Here is a 26,880-nt window from a genome sequence, read left to right on the forward strand (position 1 = left end):
TGATCAGGCCCCCAGCAGCCTCTGCAAGAATAGGGCTTCCTCGGGTCAATCGTGCCACCAAGCCCCGCCGCCCAGGACCGCACATGGGGGTCCCGTCCACCCAGGGCCGCACACGGGGGTCCCGGCTGGGGGCGGGGCTTAGACGGTACACGGGGGCCCAGATGGCGGCTCACACTTGGCCTGCCCTGCCTGCAGTATGCAAATTAGCCGCCATCTTTGTTGGCAGTTAATTTGCATATTGAGCTGATTATCCAATGGGAGGTGTAGCGAAGGTACAGTCAATTACCATGTTTGTCTATTATTAGATAGGATACACAGATACACATAGATACACACACTATATAATAATTTTGCACTATATGATCTATATCTAGAAAGACCCAGGGTCCTTCATGTCCAAAACGACCAGAGGCTTGACTGAATGTCAGGCTAGAGAGCTGAGGGAGCGGGACAAAAGGTCACCATAAAGGGACCCCTGCCTGGATTGGGGGCGTGCCCAGCCTCCATACTGCCGGCGGCCCTAGCCCAGGCCAGCCAGTGCCCCAGAGGAGACCCCCACCAGGATCAGGGGGCGTGGCTGGCCTCCAAACTGCTGTTGGCCCTAGCCCAGGCCGGGCAGCGCCCCAGAGGAGACCCCTGCCAGGATTGGGGTAGTGGCCGGCCTTCAAACTGTGGCGGCCCCTAACCTAAGGAGGCCTCCTAGCCGAGGACACCTGAGTCTGTTCTGAACTAGAGCCGGGCTCTCCCTGCAAGCAACTCAGAAGCTGCTAGTGTCTAACTGCCAGTCTCTGGGAGGTGGGAGTGCATCCACTGTCCACCAAAAAGTAGGACCATCGAACTGTTCACAGTCTCAGTGCAGTCACAGGTCTGTGGCTGACGGGGTGGAGGCCAGACCAAAATAAAACAGCAGAAACACGCTGCCCACCTCGGTGGGTGCAGCTGCAGTCCACGTGGCCTGGGCAGTGTAGAAAGCGCTACCTTCTCCCGGGTCCTGTGCTGGCACTGCTGCCTCGCTCACCCTCAAGCCCCCCTGAGTCCTGACAGCGAAGTGTGTAGGGCATCCTGAAGGAGTTGTGCTGTTCTGGGTGCTTTTGCCCAAAGACACCCTTTGGGATAAATTCAGAGCCACATCTCACTTCCCATGAGACTGGAAGAACCATGTAAAGGGAATTCAACAAAAGCTTTCCACATCTCTGTTTATTCTTTTGAATCCTAAAACAACCTTAAGAAAAGCATTCGGGCCACCTAAGAGAGAATGCACTTTCTGTCCAGAGCATGCAGGATTCTTTTGCCCAACAGGTTAAAGGGAGCCGAGAGCTGGCACAGTGGAAACTGCCCTGGTGCCCTATGAGGAGACCGCGGGAATGGGGTTGCAGAAATTCCATAAGCCTCTTGCCACCTTCTCCTTCACCAACCACACCATCCAGATCCACCAGGACTGGAGGCAACTGGGAGTTGCGGCCATGGTTTGGGACGCAATAAGCAAATCCGGGAGGGCCTCTGAAAGCACCTGCAATTGATTATAAGACTGGTCTTTATTTAAAAGTAAATAAAAGAACAGCTTTGTTGAGATACAATTCATATACTGTACATGTCACCTAAAGTGTACAATGAACTGGTTTTTTAAAGTAAATTCAGAGTGGTACAACCATCACCATGCTCAATTTTTTTTTAAATTTCTTTATTGGTTAAGGTATTACAAATGTGTCCTCATTTCCCATTAGCCCCCAATCAATTTTTAAATATTTTCATGACCCCATCCCCTCCAAAAAAAAAACTTCTACCCACTAGAATTACTTTCCTGATCATCTTCCCCAAAACAGATTGCATTTTAAGAGTGGGTAAAGGAAAGTTGAAGAAATTTAAAATACTGCACAAAGGATATTGTAAAATGACAAAGCCCAAAGTGAAGATGATGTGTTTTCTTTTTTAAAAAAAATAATTTTTATTGATTTCAGAGGGAAAGGGAGAGGGAGAGAGAGATAGAAACATTAATGATAAGAATCACTGATCAGCTGCCTCCCACAGGCCCCCTATTGGGGATCGAGCCTGCAACCCAGGCATGTGCCCCTGACCAGAATCAAACCTGGGACCCTTCAGTCCACAGGCCAGTGCGCTCTCCATTAAGCCAAACTGGCCAGGGCCATGTGTTTTCTTTAAGTTCTGCATGGTTGTAATGGTCCCCAAATCTATACTAATAAAAGGGTAATATGCTAATTAGAGTGGTTGTTTTCCAAATGTCCTTCCAAACAAAGCCACAGCAGCTGGATGTGAGGGCCAAGGCTCAAGCAGCCATGGACAACTGCGAAGGGCTGAGGCTCAGACCTGCAGTGGCAGCAGCAACGGGGTATTGGGGGTGGTGTCTTCCCCTGGTCCACCAGGTCGCCTCCACAGAGGGAGGCCAGACTGGGGGCTGAAACAGGCAGTTAGGGGCTATCAAGCCAGCAGGGGGACAAGTTAGGGGAGATCAGGCCAATGGGTAGAGTGGTTAGGGGTGATCAGGCAGGCAGGCAGAGGGGTTAGAGGCAATCAGGCAGGCAGGTGAGTGATTAGGAGCCAGCAGTCCCAGATTGTGAGGGGGATGAGAGAGGGACATCCCCAAGGGGTCCCAGATTGGAGAGGGTGCAGGCTGGGCTGAGGAACGCCCCCCTCCATGCAAGAATTTGGGGCATGGGGCCTCTAGTCTATAATAATAAAAGCACAACATGCTAATTAGACTGGAAGGAAGAATGACCTTCTGGACGAAGCTGGGGCTGCGAGGGCCGAGCCCCTTGCATGAATTTCGTGCATTGGGCCTCTAGTACATTATAATACAGTAAACAGAGACCAGTTGTTGTTGTTTTTTAATTTTTTAATTGATTTCAGAGAGGAAGGGAGATGGGGAGAGAGATAGAAACATCAATGATGAGAGAGAATAATTGATCAGCTGTCTCCTATACACCCCCAACTGGGAACTGAGCCCACAATCTAGGCATGTGCCCTTGATCAGAATATAACCCGGGAACCTTCAGTCCACAGGCAGACAAACTATCCACTGAGCCAAACCGGCTAGGATCGGACAACACTTTTTATATAGATGCAAAAGCCTTAACAAAATACGAACACACTGAACTGAGCAATATATAACATGATCTATACACCATGACCAAGTGAGATTTAACCCAGGAAAGAAGGGTTGGTTTAGCATCTGGAAATGAATTAATGTAACATACCATTAATAGAATAAACCTCAGAAACTACAGGATCATCTCAATCGAGACAAAGCACAGGCCCTTCCTCACTTCGCTTCCCCACTGGAAGCTCAGGGAGGATAACAAAGGGTTGCCTGACCTCACTCAGCTGCCAACTCCTCACCTGCAGGTTCTTGGACAAGGTGTCCCCCACCTCCCTGAGGTCTCCCCTGTGCACTGGTCTCCTTGGGTCATCCCCCCTGAGCCTGTCCTCACCCAGCCTTTCATCTCTGCTCCACACTGAATGTCCCTTTACGGACATGGGTGGTAGCCTGGGGACATTGAACCACTGACAGGTGACCTTGGGGACCCAGGAAAACACTGGAAGCTGTTGTAAGACCATGGGACCACTGTTGTTATTTTATATTGTTTTTAATATTTGCACACACTATTTCTAGAGTAGCTATGAGTTTTCAGTAATGCAGTTACACCACCACTGCCGGGGTTCTTGTTCCAGCAGTAAGAAGGGTTCAGGAATCTGGAGAAGGCTGTGTGTAGATTAAATAGGAGTCCAGAGATGAAGCATAATTTTGAAAGGCATTTGGGGGTCAGAGGAGCCTAGTTTAAAGAAAACTAAGATCTAAGTTCTAAGGTCTAAGGTAAGGTCTCCTCGTCCCAGGACCCCATGCTTTTTATTAACACAACTCGTCCTGAGGCGAGGCAGAGATATACACTTCGAAAGGTATATACAAGCATTGTAAGAATGGGGGAATTAGCGTATGGCTGTTCAGGTATTTGGCCAGTAGGAGGCAATAACATGTAGATGAAGATGCCCTTTAGCTGTCTGGCAGCCAAGCAATCATCCCTTTTCAGGTTTGGGGAAATGCCCTCAGCCATTCCCAGATTCAGCCCTGCTGTCGTGCAGGAATTGGTTTCCGGCACAACACCAAGACAGAAAACTATCAACCAAAAGGAACACAATTGTGGTGGCTGTTTATACTGGATTTGTTACAGCTTCCTCTAAACCTTTACCTTTTTTATTTTCTTATTTAAATATTTTTTTATTGATTTCAGAGAGGAAGGGAAATGGAGAAATAGAAACCTCAATGATGAGAATCATTGATTGGCTGCCTCCTGCACGCCCCCTACTGGGGATCAAGTCTGCAACCCAGGTGTGTGTCCTGACCTGAAACCGAACCATGGCCTCCTGGTTCATAGGTCGACACTCAACCATTGAACCACACTAGCCAGACCTTGCCTTTTCCAGAATGTCATGTAGTGGATCACCATGTTGTTTCTCAAATTGGCCGGGAAGCTCAGATGATTAGAGCATCATCCCAATGTGCCAATAGCAGGTGAAATCCCAACACAAAAAATCAACCAATGAATGTATAAATAAGTAGAATGATTGATATTTCTCTGTCTCTCTCTCTCAAATCAATTATATTTAAAAAAATAAAATAAAATAAAAGAGAGCTCTAGCTGGTTTGGATCAGTAGATAGAGCCTCGGCCTGCCGATTAAAGGGTCCTGGGTAAAATTCCGGTTAAGGATGTTTCTATCTCTCTCACCCTCTCCCTTCCTCTCTGAAATCAATAAAAATATATTTAAAAATAAAAAGTAAAAGAAAGTCATACTCCATCACTAAGAACAGCTTCTTTGGAAGAGAGACTCTAACTTTGTTTTCCTGCTTGGTTTGTATTCTTTGACAATATTCCTAAATTTATGAACTTCAGTTGACTCATAGAGGAGATAACTTTTCAAGGAATAAATGATTAGAAATTACATATATATCACTTTTTGGAAATGCACCCAATACCCTGTAGGAAATATTTCAGTGTTCAGATAACAAGAAAGGCAAAAGCTGTTCCAGAGGAGTTGCAGGCCTTGCACTCCCTGCCAGCCCTAGACATACCTGGTTGAAAAGAAAAGGTCACACTGTCCATCATCACACAGAGCTACTCCATGACCACGATGAATCAAGACACACACAAAAAAGGCATTCATGTCTGTATACCTGATGAAAGAGTACAAGTTTCCAAAGAATATCACAGAATCCAATGCAGAAAAATGTCTGGCTTCCCTGAGTGGCAAACAAATGATCTGTCACAGGGCAAAATACAATAAGAAACTAAAAAAAACAAAACAAAAAACAAACACGATTGAAGTTTTTAATATTTTGAACGAATAAGAAAGCAGTCTGTGTCAAATTAATATAAAAAAATATAATTTCCCTGAGAAAACATGTCTGAGTTTATACACACGTGATAATTGTGACTCAGATTGTATGATTAAGTGGAAAAGATTAGATGTCAATCTGAAAATACATAATTACATTGGGACATTTAAACATATCTCAGGAAACAATAAAATGCAATAGCTATGAGCGTAAGAGTGATTGGCAAACAGTTCATATTTCTTTAAAAAGTACAGAAGCATTGATTACAGGGGGAAATGCACATAATTTTAATCACATCAAACAAAGATAACTGAAAACACTGAGAGATTAGGCTCAGCTCATGGTTTCCTGAGGAGGAGTCTAACCATGACCTCCTGGTATGTAGGTTGACATTCAACCACTGAGCCACACTGACTGGGATATATATATATTTATATATATTTATATATATTTATATTTATATATATGCCAATTTTTAAAAACAGTGCCTGGGACTTGGACAGAACAAATTACATGAGAGCTATTACGACCTCAGGTGAGGATCATTTCCTTCATCTATAATATGGTAGAGAAACTAGATACAATGACTCTATAATAAAACACAGAAACCTGATTACTTTTCCAGTAACATCATCTTCCAAAAAACAATTATTATCACATTAAAAAAGTTTTCTGGACCAAGAGAAATAAAGTGTCTATTTCTTTGTCTCCTCCCCTATCAAGAAGAAGCCGTTTGTCTTTTACCTCTCTACCAATGCTCTCAAATAATTTCCAAATATTATCCAAGGTTTTGGTTTCTAACACTGGAATAGTTTTTTATTTACATGTTTTTATTGATTTCAGAGAAGGGAGAGAGAAAAACATCAATGATGACAGAATCATTGATTAGCTGCCTCCTGGAATGCCCCTAATGGGGATCATGCCCGCAAACCGGGCATGTACCCCTGACCAGAATCAAACCTGGGACCCTTCAGTCCCCAGGCTGACTCTCTATCCACTCAGCAAGACTGGCTAGGGCTTAGTATGTCTTTTTATTACAGGAATTTCTCAGCTCAGAACCTAGGAGGGTAGAGGGACAATTGTATTTCCTTATACAATATACTGTAGGAGGAGTAAGGTTGAAAAAGCAAACTGAATTTGGTAAATGTGAATTTGGAGCCATTATAAATACTGTCTCAAGACCAGGGCTTTCTTAAGCTTCATAAAACAAAAAATTATAGTGATATTATTATTATTCTTATATACCTGACTCTAAGAGTTTGGGATTGCATGGAACAAATTTCCCGTATGCCATTCTAGCCTGGTCTATGAATTAAATTGACATGAAACACATTTGTTGCAGGCGATGGGAACAACAGATGTCTGACCGGTAGGGTCAGACCAAACCTGGGTTCAGCGACCTCGGTACTTGGGTTCTGGCTAAGAATGAATTAGGAGCCAACACCCCAAACTGAAAGAGAACATTTATTTGGTAAATCACAGAGATAGAAGAAGTAATTCCTAGAACAGATGGGCTGAAGAAACAAATTATAGAGGTAAAGGAAGGTCCCTTGGAGCTTGGGAGTGAGGAAGCTAATGGTACATTCCTAGGGTGTTTGTGTGTGTGTGGGGGGGGGGGGGGCACGGATGGGGGCGGGAATGGCAAGGAAGGGTGTAGGAAAAGGGATGGGGATGCTCTCAGGTTTCTCAGACCTAAGGGTTTTAAGGGTGGAGATTTTGTTTTAAATATATTTTTATTGATTTCAGAGAGGAAGGGAGAGAAAGAGATAGATAGAAACACCAATGATGAGAGAATCATTGATCAGCTGCCTCTGGCACACCCCCTACTGGGGGGTTGAGACCGAAACCCAGGCATGTGCCCTTGACCAAAATCAAACACTGGTCCCTTCAGACACTCTATCCACTGAGCCAAACTGCCTAGGGTGAGGGTGGAGAGTTTAGGGGAGGTCCCAGGGGAAGAGCTCAATAGAATATTCTGCAGTTTTCCAGGTGTGTCCTTTCAGGGTTGAGGTCACCAGTGATTGATTGGCAGGCACCAGGGCAAGGGCTCATTATTCAATGCAGCTGGTCCTCAGGCTGATTTTATTGCTTTTCTGGGCCTGGAGCTGAAATAATACTGAGGAATAGAGGTTGTCTACAGGGAGGAAAGGTCAGGGGCCCAAACTGTGTGGATATGCAGGGTGAGGAAGTCACCCTGGGGGAAGGGTCCCACCCTACAATGGATTGTTCCTTGCTAGGTACCTGGGGCTTTTCCACCCTGGTGACCTGCTGTACTGGCCCTTCTTCCTTGCTCCCCTCATGCCTAACTGCCTAACACAGGTTAACAGAAAACAAAACCTTTTTAATTAGGATTTTTTATATGCAGGAATTTCACAAAGATTTGAGATTCAACTAGTGGTCAGAGAAGTGAGACTTCGATGCCATCTGGCTGTGAGGAAAGGCTAGAGGTCTGGAGCTTCGGGGGTTGTGGGAGGCAATTCACTGGAAGGTGAGAGGAAGAAATGTTTGGTAAGCAAAGGTGGTCCAGTTAATAGGGAAGTCTCTTAGGTGAAAAAGTATCCTACAGCCCTGACAGGTTTGGCTCAGTGGATAGAGCGTCAGCCTCCGGACTAAAGGGTCCCAGGTTCAATTCCGGTCAAGGGCATGTACCTTGGTTGTGGGCACATCCCCAGTAGGGGGTGTGCAAGAGGCAGCTGATCAATGTTTCTCTCTCATCCATGTTTCTAACTCTCTATCCCTCTCCCTTCCTCTCTGTAAAAAAATCAGTAAAATATATATTTTTAAAAGTATCCTACATAATAAAAGCCAAATATGCAAATTGTCCTCTATGAAGGAGTCCGGCGGGAGTCTGACCACTTGCTATCGCGTGTGCTGACCACCAGGGGGTGACATAGAATATCACGGGCGTCGGCCAATGGAGCACTGGCAGCGGGTGGCAGTGAAGGCAGTGCCAGCCCAGAAGGGCCCTGAAGAGAGCAGGACTATGGTGGCATGGTGGAGCAGGTGAGCTGGCAGCACCAGCCCAAAGCGAGTGTGAGCGGGCACCTGATGGCCTGGTAGATGGAGACCAGCAGCAGCGGCAGGGGGGTGAGGCCGGCACCTGGCTCTGAGGCGCTGGGGAGCCAGGCAGGGCTGTGGGTGGAAGTGCGGGGTGCGAGCATGAGGGCCAATACCCGCCGGCCACCTCAAGGGACTCACAGGGGCACAACTTCATGCACCTGACCACTAGTCTCTGACAATACTTCTCTTTCAGGTATAAAGGTCCCTTTTCTAATGTAAATTTCCTTTCTAATTGCTGATTATCTCACAAATGGGAAATGTTCTACTTGGGGGGGGAGGGGGGCGGCAGAGAAGTAAGAGCTAAGGGTTTTTCCTGAGTCTATTGGGTTTTGATTGCCTTCAACTCAAAATAAGCCACATCCAAAATGGTGGAAGGAAGGAAGCCCCTCCTTCAGAGAGGGAAGAGGAAAGCCCAAAGGGACTAGGAAAACAATGAGAAGAGGAGAACCTCAGGTACCTCACATGCGGTTTGAGCTCTGGAGTGGCTATAGTGACAAATCAGAGGGGATAGTGACCAATCAGAGGGGATATCAAGGCACAAAGAACTACAGCCCTTATAAACCATAGAAAAAAGGGACATAGTGGGATTCTCTCCCCCTCCCCACATGGGAGTCTGTGCTTGTTGTTCAATAAATTTCCATCCTTTACTATACCATCTGTTGTCCATGGTTTCATTTTTGGACTCCACCTGGACAAGGACCCGGGAATCATGCTGTCCAGCAAAACACCACACATTCCAGTCCAACTTTCGAGTTTCAATGGAATATTTTGAGGTGGCATGTTCTGAACCCCTTCATGATGTAAAATAAATTCTTTCAGGTTACATGCATAGGTGACCAAGGCTGCATTGTAATATGGGTGTGGTCCATCCCTCTGTCCCAGAACCGGTGCCCTTTCCATAGCCCCAGATGGGTGAATCGATAGTAGTTGGGTTTCATGGATGGTGGTGCCCAGTGGGTGGAAGTAGATGGGCTTGATGATAAAAGCATGAGAATGGAAGATTGGGGTTAGGAGAGAGAAATCTGTTTGGATCCACTTGAAATAAACTCAGGGACTGAAGGAAGAAATATTTTCTCAGACACAGCAACTAATGATTTCAGGTAAGGACTGTTTTTCTGACCAAGAAGCTGCTTAGCTGACTTCATTTGAGCTTCCAAATCTGGAGGAGCAGTTGTCCAGCTGAGCTGTGACTGGCTGCAGGTAGGGAAATGGGCTTCTCTTGGCAGCTGGAATTAAAAGGTCAGGAGACTAGCAGGACTCATAGGCCACCAGCAAAGTAAGGGCTGAGATTTCCGGGGCATCCACTTCTCAGTGCAGAGCCCAGCTTCCCAAAGAAACCCATCTCAGTCCAGTCCTTCATTCGGGGCCCACTGGTGGTTGAAGCAGCTCTGGCAGGACTCCTGGCAGAAATCAACTATTCCATCTGTCTGGATGACCTGAGAGCCTGTCACTATCGAAGGTGAGCACAATGTCCGTCACTCCTGCATCCAGCAGTCCTGGGCTGATCTACAGGACAGGTTCCCTTGCCCTGTGTGCCGTCACCCATGTGAAGAGAGGCATGGGAGCAACACCCAGCAGGAAGGATGGTTGACATCACCAAGCTCCTCTCGACCACCAGGGGCAAGAAGAGGCAGGAAGAGGTGCTTGTGGGACAAGCACAAGGTACTGACCTTCTTCTGTGAGGGGGACATACAGCTGTAGTATCCCTGTGCACTCAGCCCCGACCATCAGGTGAGGCCCATGCAGGAGGCTGCCTCTCATCATAGGCAAAGGCTCAGCAGTTACATTGAGCCCCTGAAGAAGCAGGTAGCAGATGTTCAGAAATTAATAAGCATTCAAAGCAAAAAATAAACAAAACTCTTAGAACTGAGAGAGAAGGTGGAAAACCAAAGGCTGGAATTACTCTGTGAATCTGAACACCTGAAGCGGTTTTTAGAACATGATCAAGAACCAGATCTTGCCCTAACCGGTTTGGCTCAGTGGATAGAGTGTCAGCCTGTGGACTGAAGGGTCCCAGGTTCGATTCCGGCCAAGGGCATGTACCTTGGTTGCGGGCACATCCCCAGTGGGGGGCGTGCAGGAGGCAGCTGATTGATGCTTCTCTCTCATTGATGTTTCTAACTCTCTATCCCTCTCCCTTCCTCTCTGTAAAAATCAATAAACTATATATTTTTAAAAAATATCTTTCAAGATTAGATTAGCTGATGAAGGCTATTGAAAAGAAACTCAGCGCTAATATAACTGCATTTCCAAAGTACAATTCCACATCCAAAGACATATTAAGTAAGGTAGTAGAGTGCACTGCGCTGAGGGAAGTGGAATGGCTGTTTATTTATCTTCCACGACTTCCATTTCATGCTCCTTCTCCTCTAGCCTTAATGAGTTTTCTGGAGAGCCCCACAAATACACTCTTATTTCCTTTTAAAATCCAACTCATCTTTCAAGATCCCAACCAAATAAAACTTGTTCTCTGTAAAACTTGTCCAGACAAGTCTTTTCTTTCTAGCTGAAAACTCCTATGAAAATACTACCCTTAATATTTAGTTGCAGTATTTCTTACGCTGCCTTGTCTTATTTTGCATGACTACATTAAGGTGTTGGGTCCTACAATACAGTGTCTTCTGTCTCCCATCTGATGTTCAATAAATACATGTTTACATTAAATACACTGTCCAATGGATCTGACAGGAAATAATAAATCCATACAAGTAGCACCCTATCATTTTCTAATTCATATCTGCAAGTGAAAGGGAAGATGCCTCCCAAATACAAATAATTTCATTTCCTACCTGTAGAACATATCTCTTGTTTTTGCCCACACCATCTCTCTTCTCCCTTCTTTTGTGACAATAACTATTTTCGCAGGGGACCCACCATCTACCTCTGCATTAAGTCTCAATGGGAACATCTTTCAATACTCTTCACCCTCCTCTGGCCTAGGGTTGGTCATGGAAGTAAAGGGATCTGGGCAATTCAACTCTGGGCAGTAAAGCCAAGGGAGACCCCGGTTATCGCAGACCCATTCCAGGCAGACCCTGACAGGACTTGAGCTGCCCTTGTTGGGTCCTTTCAGAGGCCTGTGTTCATCTGCCCCATTTCAGAGAAATGCTTGCCTTCCTTACATTAGCCAGAGTTGGTTTTACTCTTGCAAACAATTAACCTCCACTAAAAAGCCTTCACCTTTTGAAGTCATTGAAGTGTCTGCGCCTATGGGATGGCAGATCATTTTTAGGTTTTTATTGAATGGTAGAATTTATATCCATAAAATACCAAAGCAGGCAACTTACTCAGATTGAAAGTGATTTAGCGATGTAATTGTTGCTACAGATCCAAGAACTCTGGCGTAGCTTAGAATCAACCAAGAAGGTTTTAAGAAAAAAAAAAAAAAAAGAACAATTTACTGCATGCGTTTTTGTAAATCTCTCAATTTACTTATTCATTTTATTTCCATACATTGTCAGTTCATGAATGCCACACTTAAAAATTTAGAAACAATCAAATTGTCTTTAAAGTTTATTTCATTCTCTCAGAGATATACTTTTAAAAATATATTTTTATTGATTTCAGAGATGAAGGGAGAGGAAGAGATAGAAACATCAATGATGAGAATTATTGATTTGCTGCCTCCTGCACGACCCCAACTGGAGCCCACAACCCAGGCATGTGCCCTAAACCAGAATTAAACCTGGTACCCTTCTGTCCCCAGGCCAATGTTCTATCCACGGAGCCAAAATGGCTAGGAAACCATGATAACTATTTACCATAAAAGCTCTTGTAGGGCTGGAACTGTGTTTCATGTCTTGCCTGATGGACCTCATATAGTGATAAGATCACAGTAATATTTCTATTAATTTATTAATCCAAATTAGTCTTTAATGTCTCAACTTTGCATTTTTCAAGGTCACTCATTTTATTTTGTGCCAGCAGGGTAACTCAGTTAAATCTAGGCATAAATATGTTTCCCCTAAAAATGTTGCAATATACTTAAGAAAAGATTTTTTGCAATTATGCTATCACTCCGTACACTGTAAAATAGGGCACTGTATTCTAGTAATCTGCTTTGGATCCATCTAAGAAAGGAGACTCAAAAAATCCTTGCATTCCTACCATGCCTGCCTAAATTCAAAACATCCCATTGTTCTCCAAAGTCAGTTCCCTGGGGATGATAGCCACAGGTCTGCCCATGGGACGTTGGTGGCTGGCCTGCCTGTTGTAGCTGCTCCAGGTCCCACAACCCTTCAGAGCCAAGGCAGGAGACCCGCAAGAAGGGGAGATTCGCCCCATGTGCCCAGGCAGGATAGAGTGGAGTTCAGCGGCCAGGATGCACATGGAGCCAGGACTGAGAGGCCAGGTGCAGGTCAGGTGAAGCGCTCAGTTCCCAGAGCAGATGCGCACTGCACATAGGTTGGCCACCTCCCTCAGCCCGGGCATCCCAGCAGCCACCACACAGCAGCTGACCCCAGTGGAGACCTGGGAAAATAAGGTGGAAGCTGGCTGGATGGGGACTCCATCCCACCCTGGTGTCTCCTCCTACAACCCCAGGGCCCAGGCCAGCCCCTCTCATGAGGCTTATTTCCATCATGTCTTCTTTTATGTCTGTGTGATACAACTGAAGGTTTCCCAAATTGCTTACATCAGCCGTGGGCAAACTACGGCCCACGGGCCGGATCTGGCCCGTTTGAAATGAATAAAACTAAAAAAAAAAAAAAAAAAAAAAAAAAAGACTGTACCCTTTTATGTAATTATGTTTACTTTGAATTTATATTAGTTCACACAAACACTCCATCCATGCTTTTGTTCCGGCCCTCCGGTCCAGTTTAAGAACCCATTGTGGCCCTCGAGTCAAAAAGTTTGCCCACCCCTGGCTTACATCATAAGGTTTTTCCCCAGTATGTGTTCTTCCATGCTTTCTAAGAGACTTGGAGAAAGTGAAAGCTTTACAACAATCCTTTCATTCATAGAGTTTTTCTCCACTGTGTGTGCTTAAATGTCTGGGTGTGTGCAGAAGGCAACCAATTGATGTGTTTCTGTCACATCAATATTGCTCTGTCTTTTTCTCTAATTTCCAGTCTCTCAAAGGAAAAATATCCTCAGGTGAGGATAAAAAAAGAAAAAAAATTAGGATGGTCAAAGGCTTTTCTACAATCTTTACATGATAGGGCTTATTTTCAGTGTGAGTTCCTTCATTTATTATGATTTCTCTACACTATGGGTATTTTTGTGAATTTGAAGGGAACTGGAATGAAGAAAGTTGTCCCCACATTGCTTACATTCATAGGGTCTTTCCTTATTGTGAGTTCTTTCATGACATCGGAGGGAAGTTGAATAAGAGAAAGCTTTACCACAATGGTTACACTCATAGGGTTTTTCCCCAGTATGCATTCTTTCATGATTTCTAAGGAAAGAGGGATAAAGGAACGTTTTACCACATTCCTTGCATTCATGAGGCTTCTTTCCATAATGAGTTTTTTCATGTTCTCTAAGACATTTGGTAGAAAAAAAGGCTTTCTCACATTCGTTACATTCATAGGGTTTCTCCCCAGTGTGCATTCTTTCATGATTTCGAAGAGAAGCGGAATATCTGAAAGTTTTCCTACATTGCTTACATTCATAGGGTTTCTCCCCAGAATGCATTTTTTCATGATTTCTAAGAGATGTGGAAAATCTAAAATGCTTACCACATTGCTGACATACATAGGGCTTTTTCCCAGTATGTATTCTTTCATGACTTCGACAGGACTTTGGATACCTGAAGGCTTTCCCACATTGCTTACATTCATATGGTTTTTCCCCAGTATGAGTTCTTTCATGATCTCGGAGGGAATCTGGATAAGAGAAACCTTTACCACAATGCTCACATTCATAGGGTTTTACCCCAGTATGAATTCTTTCATGACGTTGGAGGTCACCTAGATCAAAGAAAGTTTTGCCACAATGCTCACATTTATAGAGTTTTTCCCCAGTATGAATTCTTTCATGACGTCGGAGGGAAGATCGGATATTGAAAACTTTACCACATTGATTACATTCATAGGGTTTTATCCCAATATGAGTTCTTTCATGTTTTATCAGGGCATAGGGATGACAGAATGTTTTACCACATTCTTTACATCCATGAGGCTTCTTTCCATCATGACTTCTTTTATGTCTTGCAAGAGAGCTGGGAAAACTGAAGGCTTTCCCACATTGGTTACATTCATAGGGTTTTCCCCCACTATGAGTTATTTTATGATATTGGAGGGAAGTTGAATAAGAGAAAACTTTACCACAAAGCTTACATTCATAGGGTTTTTCCCGGGTATGAATTATTTCATGAATTCTAAGGAAAGAGGGATAAGAAAATGTTTTACCACATTCCTTACATTCATGAGGCTTCTTTCTGTCATGACTTCTTTTATGTGTTTCAAGAGAGCTGAGCCAACTGAAGATTTTCCCACATTCCTTATATTCATCAGGTTTCTCACCAGGATGTGTTCTTTCAGGATTTCTAAGAGAAGTGGAACTGAAAGCTTTGCCAGATTTCTTACATTGATAGGGCTTTTCTGCAATGTGTGTTCTTTCATTTTCTCCAGAGTACTTGGAAGAACTGAAAGCTTTGCCAAATTGCTTACTCTGATATGGTTTCTCTCCACTATGAGTGTTTTTGTGAAGTTGCTTACACTCATACAGTTTCCCAGGGTTATGCATTCTTTCATGATTTCTAAGGGAAGCTGAATAGTGGAAAGCTTTCCCACTGGGACTGCCTTCATGTCTTTGAATATGTTGGTGAGGCTTGAAAGCTTTCTCAGGTTCCTTACATTTATAAGAGTTTTCTTCATATTCCTGACACAGGTATAGTTTGGGTCCAATGTGAGAGCTCAGGTGGTTATTCAAGGATAAATAACGCATGAAGATTTGCCTACACAACCTGGATTTAGGTTGTTTTATTTCAGTAGGAATTTCCTTCTTCTCATTATGATTTCGAATCTGGCTGAAGTTTTCTCTGCATTGACAACCATCCTTCCTTGTACAGAGTCTCTCTACCATATGATTGCTGTAAAAATCAGAACCATATTAATAGAGTTAATGATTTAATATTTATTAATAGCATGACAATGACATTTTTACCATTTTCAAGGAAAGTGCCAGGTTTCTGTACCTTCTGATTTTTGAAAGTGGATATCCTAAAACCTCTGAAATAGGCTGAATCATAGATATTATAAAAACACTTATATTCATTAATGGTACTTCTACATATTGTTTCGAAGTGTATTTATTGTTTATACACTAAATATTAGGTCATATTTCAGAAAAAAAAAATTTGAGATTATTCTAAGAGTCAATAAATTTAAAACTTGGCTGATACAATTGGATTACCTGTTTTTAAGAATGTTTTATTGCCGAAACCGGTTTGGCTCAGTGGATAGAGCATCGGCCTGCGGACTGAAAGGTCCCAGGTTCGATTCCGGTCAAGGGCATGTACCTGGGTTGCGGGCACATCCCCAGTAGGAGATGTGCAGGAGGCAGCTGATCGATGTTTCTCTCTCATCGATGTTTCTAACTCTCTATCTCTCTCCCTTCCTCTCTGTAAAAAATCAATAAAATATATTTAAAAAAAAAAAAAAGAATGTTTTATGGCTCAGTGGTTCAGCATGGACCCACCCACCAAGGAGTTGCCAGTTCAATGCTCCAAAAGAAACCATGGCCAAACTGCAGACTTATTAATCCCAGTACAGGGCATGCAGGAGGTAGCCAATCGATATTTCTATTTCTCCCTCTCATCTCCATATATTAAAATCAATAAAAATATATTTTCATACCATCGGCGTGGCTCAGTGGTTGAGCGCCGACCTCTGAACCAGGAGGTCACAGTTTGATTCCCAGTCAGGGCACATGCCCAGGTTCTTGGCTTGATTATGAGTGTGGGACGTACAGGAGGCAGCCTTCAATAATTCTCTCTCATTGTAGATGTCTGTCTCTCTTTACCCCTCTCCCTACCTCTCTGAAATAAATTTTAAAAATTAAATATATATATAAATAAAATAAATATGTAAAAACATGTGAAAAAACACAAAGGTGCTCTTAATGCTTTCTCATGGCAATGCGACTCACCTAAGATTCCTCCCATGATTTTCATACTGATCCTCACTGACATGGCCTTCACATTTTTCTTCTAAAATACATGCTAGAAAAAGAATTATAAATTATTAAATAATATAAAAAATGGTTAGGTTTTAGATACACAATGAGCTGTGATCATTCCTAATTACCAATGTATTCCCTTTCGATATTTCAGTTCTTGAAACAGCATTGATGAGCAAGCAACACTAGTTTTCTAATTCACTAAATAAGTAACAAGTTGTTGCAGGCCAGAGTCGCTATGTGGTTAACGGTCAACCTATGAACTGGGAGGTCACAGGTCAATTCCCAATAGGCCCAGTTTGCAGGCTAGATCCCCAGTGTGAGGTGCACAGGAGGTAGCAAATCAGTGATTCTCTCTTATCATTGATTTTTCTATCTCCCACTCCTTCCTCTCTAAAATCAATGAAAATATATTTTTTTAAAAAGAATTTGCTATAACTACCTACTGATGCCAGGTTCCAGAAGGTTTTCAGCATCACATCTGTGTAGAGTTTCTTCTGGGTCGGATCCAGGAAAGCCCACTCCTCCATGGTGAACTCCACATTAACATCCTCAAAGGCCACTGAGTCCTAAAACATCCCACATATGCATATAGGAGAATGGGTGAGACAGACAGCACTAGGGATTTATACATAATTCATAAGTTCACGTAGGCCCTAAAGTGTTTGGCTCAATGGATAGAGTATCGGCCTGCAGAGTGAAGGGTCCCAGGTTCGATTCCGGTCAAGGGCATGTACCTTGGTTGTGGGCACATCCCCAGTAGGGGGTGTGCAGGAGGCAGCTGATCAATGTTTCTCTCTCATCGATGTTTCTGACTCTTTTTAAAAAATATATATATTTTATTGATATTTCAGAGAGGAAGGGAGAGGGATAGAGAGTTAGAAACATCGATGAGAGAGAAACATCCATCAGCTACCTCTTGCACACCCCCTACTGGGGATGTGTCAACAACCCAGGTACATGCCCTTGACCAGAATCGAACCTGGGACCCTTGAGTCTGCAGGCCAATGCTCTATCCACTGAGCCAAACCAGTTAGGGCTGTTTCTGACTCTATCCCTCTCCCTTCCTCTCTGTAAAAAATCAATACAATATATATATTTTTTAAAAAGAAGTTCACATAGGATATGTGGTCCCCAACATTCAGTCTTGATTGTAAGACCATTATTTATTTGCCACACTCCCTTCCTCATGAACACATGAAATTTATTGATATTATTTTATTGTGATCACTTTAAGTCTTCATTGCTCTCTAATGTCAGGGTAAAGAGCACCTTGAACAACTTCTATATTAATAAATTAAAATACTCCTATTTTAAGCCCATCGATTCCTTGTGAGAAGACTCATCTCCATTATAACCACCATTTGATGCCGCAGTCCATGAAGCATACTGTCATATCTGCATAAAGTTTTAATGACTATTGTAGGGAGCGCCCGAGCCACGGGTCATCGGCTGGGTCAGCAAAGCCATGTCCTGGAGACATACCTTGCCAAAGGCAGGGATGTTGTCAGTCCTGACCTTTAGCTCAGGCGCCAGGGGGTGGGTGTAATATCTATGTTCAGCCAGGCACCAGGTGGGGATGCAATTATCAGGGTCCAGTCAGGCCTGAGGATTATGAGAAGCCACAAGAATGAAGAACTGCAGCTTGATCTTTTACCATGCCTTCACATAATTTCCTTTGTCTCAAACTGTAGTAACACTTTCTGGTGTCCTGCTGTATATAATAAATGCGCTGCACTAGCTCGGGTCACTCACTGTCTCTCCATCCGAGAATAGTGTCCCACCTGGTCTCAGCTCTCCCTACTGTCTCTTTCTTTTTCTCAACACCCAGTTGCCCCTACTCAGGACTCATCCACTCTCTAGCCATGCTGGTCTCGGCCAAGAGAGAAGACTCATAACTATGAATACAATAAGGGCCTGGTAGCTTTCTCTTCTATTCCCATCACCAACAGGCAGTGTGTGGAAATTCAACTTGGAAGAAAATGTACTTGGCCATATTGTCCAGAAGTACTCCAGATTCTTAGAAGTAGTCAGATACACCTGAATGAATGAAAATATTCCTGTGGAGGAGAATGAATGATCATTTATTTTTATATTATTTGTTAGTAACTCAGTTTGACCTTCTTTTGCCTCTCTCATTTCATGGAGGTAGGACATTAGAGTTAAAGCTTAGGCATGAGCAAGACAGGACAATTTGGCCCTCTACAAAAGTCCTACTCTTGAGCCTGAGGGTTACTTCATACTGATTTTTAGGACACATAGACACATATATTGAAATCATAAGATCACACTCAAAAGAAGTCTTTCTGGCAGAATTGTGACACTCTAACAGGGGCCTGGACCTTGAGGAACAATTTAAGACTTGGCATGTGCAAGGCCCTTTATTGAAATCTGCAATATTTTCATGTTGAAGTAGCACATGACTCCAATATACATAAGGGGTCTTGGGGGTGCTGAAAATATCAGGCAGAGAACTGTAAAATTTGTCTAAACACTATGTCCCACACCTGAAACTAATACAAAATAAAATTAAATGTAAACTGTAATTATAATATAAACTATAAGCAGCAGCATATATGGTGTTTATGGATAGGAAAAATGAAAATCATTAAAATGTCCATATTACACAAAGCAATCTATAGATTTAATGCAATTCCTATCGAGATACCAATGGTGTATTTCACATAACTAGTACAAATATTCAACAATTTTATATGGAACGACAAAACACCCTGAATAGCAACAGCAATCTTGAGGAAGAACAAATGTGGATGAATCAGACTATCTAATATCCAACTGTACTACAAGGCTATAGAAATCAAACCAGTATGGTCCAGGCATAACAACAGCATATAAATCATTGGAACGGAACAGAGAGACCAGAAATAAACCCATGCCTTTATGGTCACGGAATATTTGACAAAGGAGGCAAGAATACACAATAAAGTAAAGATAGTATATTCAATAAATGATGCTAAGAAAATGCAAAAGAAGGAGGAGGAGGAGGAGGAGGAGGAGGAGGAGGAGGAGGAGGAGGAGGAGAAACCAGAACAGCATCTTACATCATACACAAGAATAAAAGACTTAAATGTAAGACTCAAAACCATAAAAATCCTAGCCGAAAAAACTGGCAATAAAATCGTGGACATTTCTCCTAGCAATACTTCTTCTGATATGTCTCCACGGGAAAGAGAAAAAAAGATAAAATAAACAAATGGGACTGCATCAAACGAAAAGGAAACCATCAACAAAATAAAAAGGCAAACAACCCAGTGGGAGAACATATTCACCAATGACACCCCTGGTAAGGGGTTATTACCCAAAATTTATAAAGAATTTATACAACCCAACACCAAAAAAATAATTTTAAAAAGGTGGTGGGTTCAGTTCCCGATTAGGGTACATGCCCCAGTTTTGTGTTTGATTCCCAATTGAGGTGTGAATAGGAGTTAACCAATAGATGTTTTTCTCTATCTCTCTCTCTCCTACCCTAGCTATCTCTCCAAAATCAGTAAAAAACATACCCGCCGGTGCAGCCTTAAAAACATGAAATAAAAAACAACATAGAAAATAGCTTATATATTTAAAAAAATGGACAAAGGACATGGATAGATACTTCCACAAAGAGGACACACAGATGGCCAATACACACATGAAAAATGCAAATTAAAACCACACTGAAAAATCACCTCACACCGGTCAGAATGGCTATCATCAATAAAGGCCCAAATGACAAGTGTCACCATGGAGTTTCCTCTAAACTTAAAAATACAACTGGCTCCTGACCCAGTGACTTCACTTCTGGGATTATACCGAAGAAATTCAAAGCACTAATTCAAAAGAAAATAGGCCCCCCTGCGTGCATTGCAGCATTATTTACAACAGCCCCGATTTGGAAGAAGCTCAAGTGCCCATCAGTAGGCGAGTGGATAAAAAAACCGTGGTCCAACTCAACTGAGTATTACTCAGCCATAAAAATGAAGGAAATCTTACCCTCTGTGACAGCACGGATGGACCCGGAGAGCATTATGCTAAGTGAATAAACCAGCAAGAAAAACACAAATATCACTTGATTTCATTTACCTGTGGAACCTAAGGAAGAAAAAAATGCTAACAAAGTATAAAAAGACTCAGATATAGAGAACAGCCTGACAGCTGTCAGAAGGGAGACTGGATGAAAACAGGGGGAGGGATTAAGCAACACAAACAGACTCTGACAACAGCATGGGGATTACCAGAGGGAAAGGGGGGTGTGCAGAGGTAGAAGAGGGTAAAGGGGAGGATTAAATGGTGATGGAAGGAGACACTGGGTGGGGAACACACAACACAATGCACACACGATGTGTTATAGAATTGTACACTTGAATCTTATATAATTTTCCTAGCCAATGTCATCCCAATAGGTTAAAAATTTTTCCAATCTGAAAATATAAAACTTACAAAAGTGATTTTCTCCAAGAACTTGATGCTACTCTAGAGGCTCTTCTCCCAACTGGTCTCATTTCTGAGCTCTCCTGTGAGTTCCAGCAGCAGGACAGTCTATCCCAGGCACAGGACCTGCCCAACAGCATAATTCCCTTAATGCTGCGCCCAGAGAGACATCATACCCACTGATGTCTATGTGCAGGGAACAGAGAAAAGGTTCCCACTCACCACTTGTGATGCCAGAAAAACCAATGATCTATTCAGTAGAGCAGTGGTCGGCAAACTCATTAGTCAAGAGTCAAAAATTAACAGTACACGATTGAAATTTCTTTTGAGAGCCAAATTTTTTAAACTTAAACTATATAGGTAGGTACATTCAACTTTAAATTCACGGTTTTCGTCTTCTGTATTTCTTTGCTTCTTCTTTGTAGCCATGTCAAACAGGGCACCTACAAAAATGTTTCATTTTATAATAATAAAGCCACCAACACAAAAGAATTACAATTCTTAAACTGATGACAAAAATACCTGTAGGATTTGCAGCTGGTTGGAAAAATACAGGTAACTTTATGCTTTGAGTAGGTACTTTTGTCACCCGCGCGCTATTTGCGGACGCGATTAGCACTAACCACTGCACAATGAGACTGCTGACTAGCTCACTCACCTCATGCATGAATCGCGTGCGCCTTCCCCACGCTGCGTATCCCGCGACCCGAGGCCCGCCTGCGCCGCGTCTCCCCTCGCCCAACCAACCGACACCCCCCACTTCTTCAAAATAGACTCGCCCAGGCCGAAATGGACTTCTGCGCATGGGCCACGAAGTTTCAATAGCACTGTACGTGCGCGCCGCACGTGGTATTTTGTGGAAGAGCCGCACTCAAGGGGCCAAAGAGCCACATGTGGCTTGAGAGTCATGGTTTGCCGACCACTGCAGTAGAGCAATGACAAAATAGAAAAACCTCTCTTGTCTTAGGTCCAGGGAGAGGAAGGAATAAGACGAGCTCCTGGTTGAGCCCTCATTATTTTTTCTACAGAGCTCGGGTTGGGAACCTTCTTTTTTTGGAGCGTCGGCCTGCGGACTCAAGGGTCCCAGGTTCAATTCTGGGCACATCCCCAGTGGGGTGTGTGCAGGAGGCAGCTGATTGGTGTTTCTCTCTCATCGATGTTTCTAACTCTCTATCCTTCTCCCTTCCTCTCTGTAAAAAATCAATAAAACATATTTTTAAAAAAGCTGTGGTACATTTATACCATGGAATACTACGCAACAGTAAAAAAGAAGAATCTTTTACCCTTTGAGACAGCATAGAGGGACCTGGAGAGTATCATGCTAAGGGAAATAAGTCAGTCAGAGAAAGACAAGTATCACATGATTTCACCATTATGTGGAATGTACGTAACAAAACATCTATCTTCTATATCTATCTATATATATAAAAGGCTAATATGCTAAGTATTACCATCCTGGTAATGACATCATGTAGCAACACCCAGCTTCCTCTCCCTAGTGACTAGCCTCCTTGCAGTTTCTTCAGCACAGGTACACAACTTGCTTTATAGCAGGTGGGAACATTTACACTGTAACCAAATGTCTGTGAAGCGTTTTCCGTGCCTCATCTCATTTGATCCTCACAGAAGTCTGGGAGTAGGTAGATAGGAGACTCAATGGAATCCTATTTTCTTTTCATTAGCCAGAAAATGGAGATTTAGAAACCTTAGGAACTTGACCTGACTGAAAAGAAGTAAGAAATGGTGGACCTTGAAAATGACTTCAGGTTTTCTCACTGCACAGAATATAGTCAAACACTGCTGCAGTTAAATATTTCACTCTTTGTTCTCCCTCCATGATCTACAATAATAATCTGCTTTGTGCTGATATTCACTGCTGTGTTGCTGACAATTACCTAAAGGAGAAATTGGGGTGCTTCACAGGGCTGGAAAAAGTTTAGCTACATCAGAAAGCAGGTCTAATTAAGTAAATTTATTCTATATCTATAAAAGGCTAAGTTGACTCGCGCCTGCACGATATATATAAACCTCTCACTGGCGCCAATCGCACACGTGTGTTTCAATCTGTCATTATTGATCATGAATTTGGTTGACACTTCTATTATAGAGAAAGGGAGAATAGCAATATTAAAATATTTCTTCTTATTAATTTCCTTTCAATGTGCACAAATTCGTACACTGGGCCACTAGTAAACTGATAAAAGGAGTGGATCCAGAGACATGAAAGCATGGGAGAAAGTGCAGAATCTTAGCGGGAAGGTGGGGGACAGTGGGTGGGTGGGATTTAATCAACCAAAGGCCATGAATGCATATATGCATAACCCATGAACACAGGCAATAGGTTGCTGAACAACTAGGAAGGGGGGTGTTTTGGGGGGGCCGGAAGAGGGATGGAGGAGGTCTATGGGGGGGAAAAAGGTGATATATGTAATACTTTCAACAATAAAGAATTATTTTTTTTAAAAGAGGAGGTACAAACTGGTAGTTACAAAATAGGGGCATGTAAAGTACAGCACAAGAAATATAGTCAATAATATTCTATTAACTATGTGTGGTATCTGATGGGTATTAGACTTTATAAGTTATGTACATGTCTAACCACTATGTTGACACCTGAAACTAATGTATTGTGTCAACTTATTGAAAAAAAATTTTTTTAAGCCCTGGCCAGTTTGGCTCAGTGAATAGAGTGTCGGCTTGTGGACTGATGGGTCCCGGTCAAGGGCAAGGACCTTGGATGCAAGTGCCCTCGCTGGCCTGAGCCTTGGTGGGGCATGTGCAGGAGGGCACCAGTAGATGTGTTTCTCTCACATCAATATTTCTGTTTTTCCTTTCTCTTCCACTCTCTCCAAGAATCAATGGAAAAATATCCTCACGTAAAACTTTTTTAAAATTTTTTTTAAAGAAAATGGTGCACACACACACAGAGGACAATTACTGTATTATTCAGCCATTAGAAAAAGAAATTCTGCCACTTGTAACAACACATTCATGGTCCTTGAGGGCAGGATGCTTTGTGAAATAAGTCAGAAAAAGAGAAATGCCATGTGTTCTCAATTATCTGTGGAACCTTTAAAAAAGCAAGTCCATAGATACAGAGCACAGGTTCAAACCTAGGACCCTTCAGTCCTCAGGCTGAAGCTCGATCCACTGAGCCAAACCGGTTTCGGCAGCAATTGTATCTTAATGAAAAATAAAATCCCTGCCCTAGCTGGTGGTTTGGCTCAGTGGATAGAGCGTCAGCCTGAGGACTGAAGGGTCCCAGGTTCAGTTCTGGCCAAGAGCACATCCCTGGGTTACGGGTTTGATCCCCAGTAGGGGGCATGCAGAAGGCAGCCAATAAATGATTCTCTCTCATCATTGATGTTTCTATCTCGCTCTCCCTCTCTCTTCCTTTCTAAAATCAATAAACTACATTCAAAAAAGAAATAAATAAAATCCCTTCTAGAAAAAAGATTTCAGTAGATCTGAAAAATTGCAATCACCTAGTGATGTCATACCCATCAGAATGTCATAGGGAAATGCATTACTCAGATGTTTATGATGACGCTGGTGTAAACAAGCTTCCTGTGCTGCCAGTCCTATGAAAGTCCAGCACATACAGTTACACTCACTACATGGAATACTTGATGATGAGAAACTGGTTTATGCATTTGCTATACTATCCTCTTTATCTTTGTGAGCTTCCTACTTAGTGAAAAATTTTTTGCTATGAAGCAGTATGCTGTTTCATGCGGGCAGCAGCCTCAGAGGTCTTGTGTTGACTGTGCCTTTTGATTGCATCATTGCCTCCTGGGCTTGATGAATCTGTTTTTTGTAAATTTCCTGTCCTAACTCTACACTTTCATAAAGTCTACAGTCCTGCACAGTAACGTCCTAGGCCTTCATATTCACTGACCAATCACTAACTCCTGCAGAGCAGCCTCCAGTCCTGTAGCCCATTCAGGGTCAGTGTCCCTCGCTGATGTACCATTTTCTATCTTGCACACCACATTTTTACTGCACCTTTTCATAAATGCTTCCTACCATTGCATTACAATTGCCTACAGTATTCAGTACAGAAGCATGTTGTACAGGTTTGTTGCTTAGGACCCACAGGCTACACCATATGGCCTAGGTGTGTAGCAGGCTACACCATGCAGGTTTGTAAGAGAACTGATAACAACAAAACTGCCTCAGGATGTCCTCCCCAGGTTCAGGGGTGCAGGACTGTATGTAACTGCAGTTTCACCTCTCCCAGGAGTAAAATTTTAGCCCAGTCACTCTGCAACTTGTTCAACACTGTGGACGAAAGGGGCCACATGCTGACCTGACAAGCTCAGGAGAGGCCTGCGTGGCAGCCTAGCAGACTCAGAGACCTAAAATAACCACAAAGGATGGTCTGAAATTAAACTGAAACTGAAAGCAGTTATGGTGGGCAGTTACGCCCTAGGCCAGTATCTTCACTGACAAGGTCCACTTTACCGTAACTGAGCCTATCTGTTTTTTTGCATCGAAGATAACATATCCTTGGGATATCTGGGTAACTTGTGACTTCCCTTTTTATGGAACCCCTGGGGCACAACCAGGTGTGCTGGCCCAGGACAGATGCAGCAGATTCTTTCATTTATCATGTTAACTGATCCTGCACCCACCTAAGTATGTGTCCATCATTTTACTTTTTATCCTATCCTAGAGGTTTCCCGGCTTAGCTTAATCCCACCTCCTTAAATCTGTCACCAATGAATTTCATGTATAAATATGGATGTAACCCTGCCATTCTCCGGAGCACTATCTCAATTCCTTGAGGTTCTGCTTCCCGGCATATGTCGACAGTTTGGCTCAAATAAACTCACAAAAATTCTTTACAGGTTTCAATGGTTTTTTTACGTTGACAACACTAATCTGTCTAAAGACTCCTGCTGTTCCTTCCCCTAAGGAAGGGTGACCCTGCCTGAAGCAATCCCCTCCTTTCTTTTACAAATAACCTCTCAAAGCCCCTTCCTTTCTGCCTACTGTACAGACCCTCAGATTCTATTTACTAGAGGAGATGCGGCCCGATTCTGGAATGGAGAATCAAGCCAGTTAGACGTTCCACTTTATTCAGCTGAATTTTGTTTTTAACCGTTTGAAAAGCACCACAAAACAAACAGCTGATAAACATGCTGTGACTCAGAGAAGGAAGATGGCGTTTAGGATTCGGGGGAGAGACTGGAAATGCAGGCACTTGCTGCAGAGCTAGGCCTGGGGACAGGGGTGGACTTGAGAGCCTGCTCCACAAACATCAAAACTCAGGAGAAAACGGGGTCCTTCTAGGGAGAAAGGAGGGACAGGGGGCCCCACAGACCACAGCTCCTCCCATGCACGAACCGCGGGGACCGAGTCACCATTGTCCCCCATGACCCTCCCCGTGGTCACCGCACCGACTGCGGAGCCGCGGGGATGAGGGTGCAGAGCTGCCCAGACGCGCTCCGCAGCCCAAGGCCCTGCCGCGGGGACACACTGGACGCCCGGGTCCCGGCTGGGCCCCACCCTGCGAGCCCGAGGGGCCTGCAGTTTCAGCGGAGGCCCCGGCGCCTCGGGTCCGCAGGCTCCGGACCTGACCGTGGACAGACGGTCCCGCCACGGCGGCTCCACCCGCCCCTCCTCCCCGTCCCCGCGCCCGGCGGCACACTCACCATTTCTAGTTCCTGGGCCTCCCGAGTCCCGCCTGCAGCTCCCACCACCTTACAGATCACAGATGAGGACAGAACAAGGGAGATGCGATCCCAATGCAGCTGAAGCAAAGGAACAGCCGAGTTGTGGCAGAGCGTAGCCCCACCCGCCCGCTCCGACCTCTACTCATAGGACACACACTTTACACGACATCGCCCCCTAGCGCCTGAGGTGCACAGGCCTGAGCCCAAAGCAGCCAGATCTCCTGTCCAGGGACCTTGGCACT

The 26,880-nt window shown here is 43.6% G+C and overlaps 1 protein-coding gene across 2 annotated transcripts; it reads right to left on the minus strand.

Moving 5' to 3' along the window:
• Positions 1-13,197: 13,197 nt before the first annotated feature.
• LOC102418423 (zinc finger protein 709-like) lies at positions 13,198-26,737 on the minus strand. 2 transcript variants are annotated; one of them, XM_006104573.3, is made up of 4 exons: positions 26,618-26,731; positions 16,972-17,098; positions 16,500-16,572; positions 13,198-15,441 (listed from the first exon to the last, which is right to left on the minus strand). In XM_006104573.3, exons 1-4 carry the CDS (start codon positions 26,618-26,620, stop codon positions 13,599-13,601), a joined length of 2,046 nt encoding a protein of 681 aa, XP_006104635.1. In that variant the 5' UTR covers positions 26,621-26,731; the 3' UTR covers positions 13,198-13,598. The 2 variants fall into 2 exon arrangements, 1 of the variants encoding a protein (XP_006104635.1); XR_002826674.1 differs by lacking the exon at positions 13,198-15,441 and having other exon boundaries at positions 16,561-16,572; positions 16,976-17,098; positions 26,618-26,737.
• Positions 26,738-26,880: the final 143 nt, after the last annotated feature.

Source organism: Myotis lucifugus, unplaced genomic scaffold (assembly GCF_000147115.1).
Source record: "Myotis lucifugus unplaced genomic scaffold, Myoluc2.0 scaffold_583, whole genome shotgun sequence".
NCBI lineage: Eukaryota > Metazoa > Chordata > Mammalia > Chiroptera > Vespertilionidae > Myotis > Myotis lucifugus.

Coding starts and splice junctions, on each gene's coding strand:
- LOC102418423 (XM_006104573.3), bottom strand. Junction 16,573..16,971: donor CTGGAACCTGGCATCAGTAG/GTAGTTATAGCA, acceptor TTCTTTTTCTAG/CATGTATTTTAGAAGAAAAA. Junction 15,442..16,499: donor AATCATGGGAGGAATCTTAG/GTGAGTCGCATT, acceptor TGATTTTTACAG/CAATCATATGGTAGAGAGAC.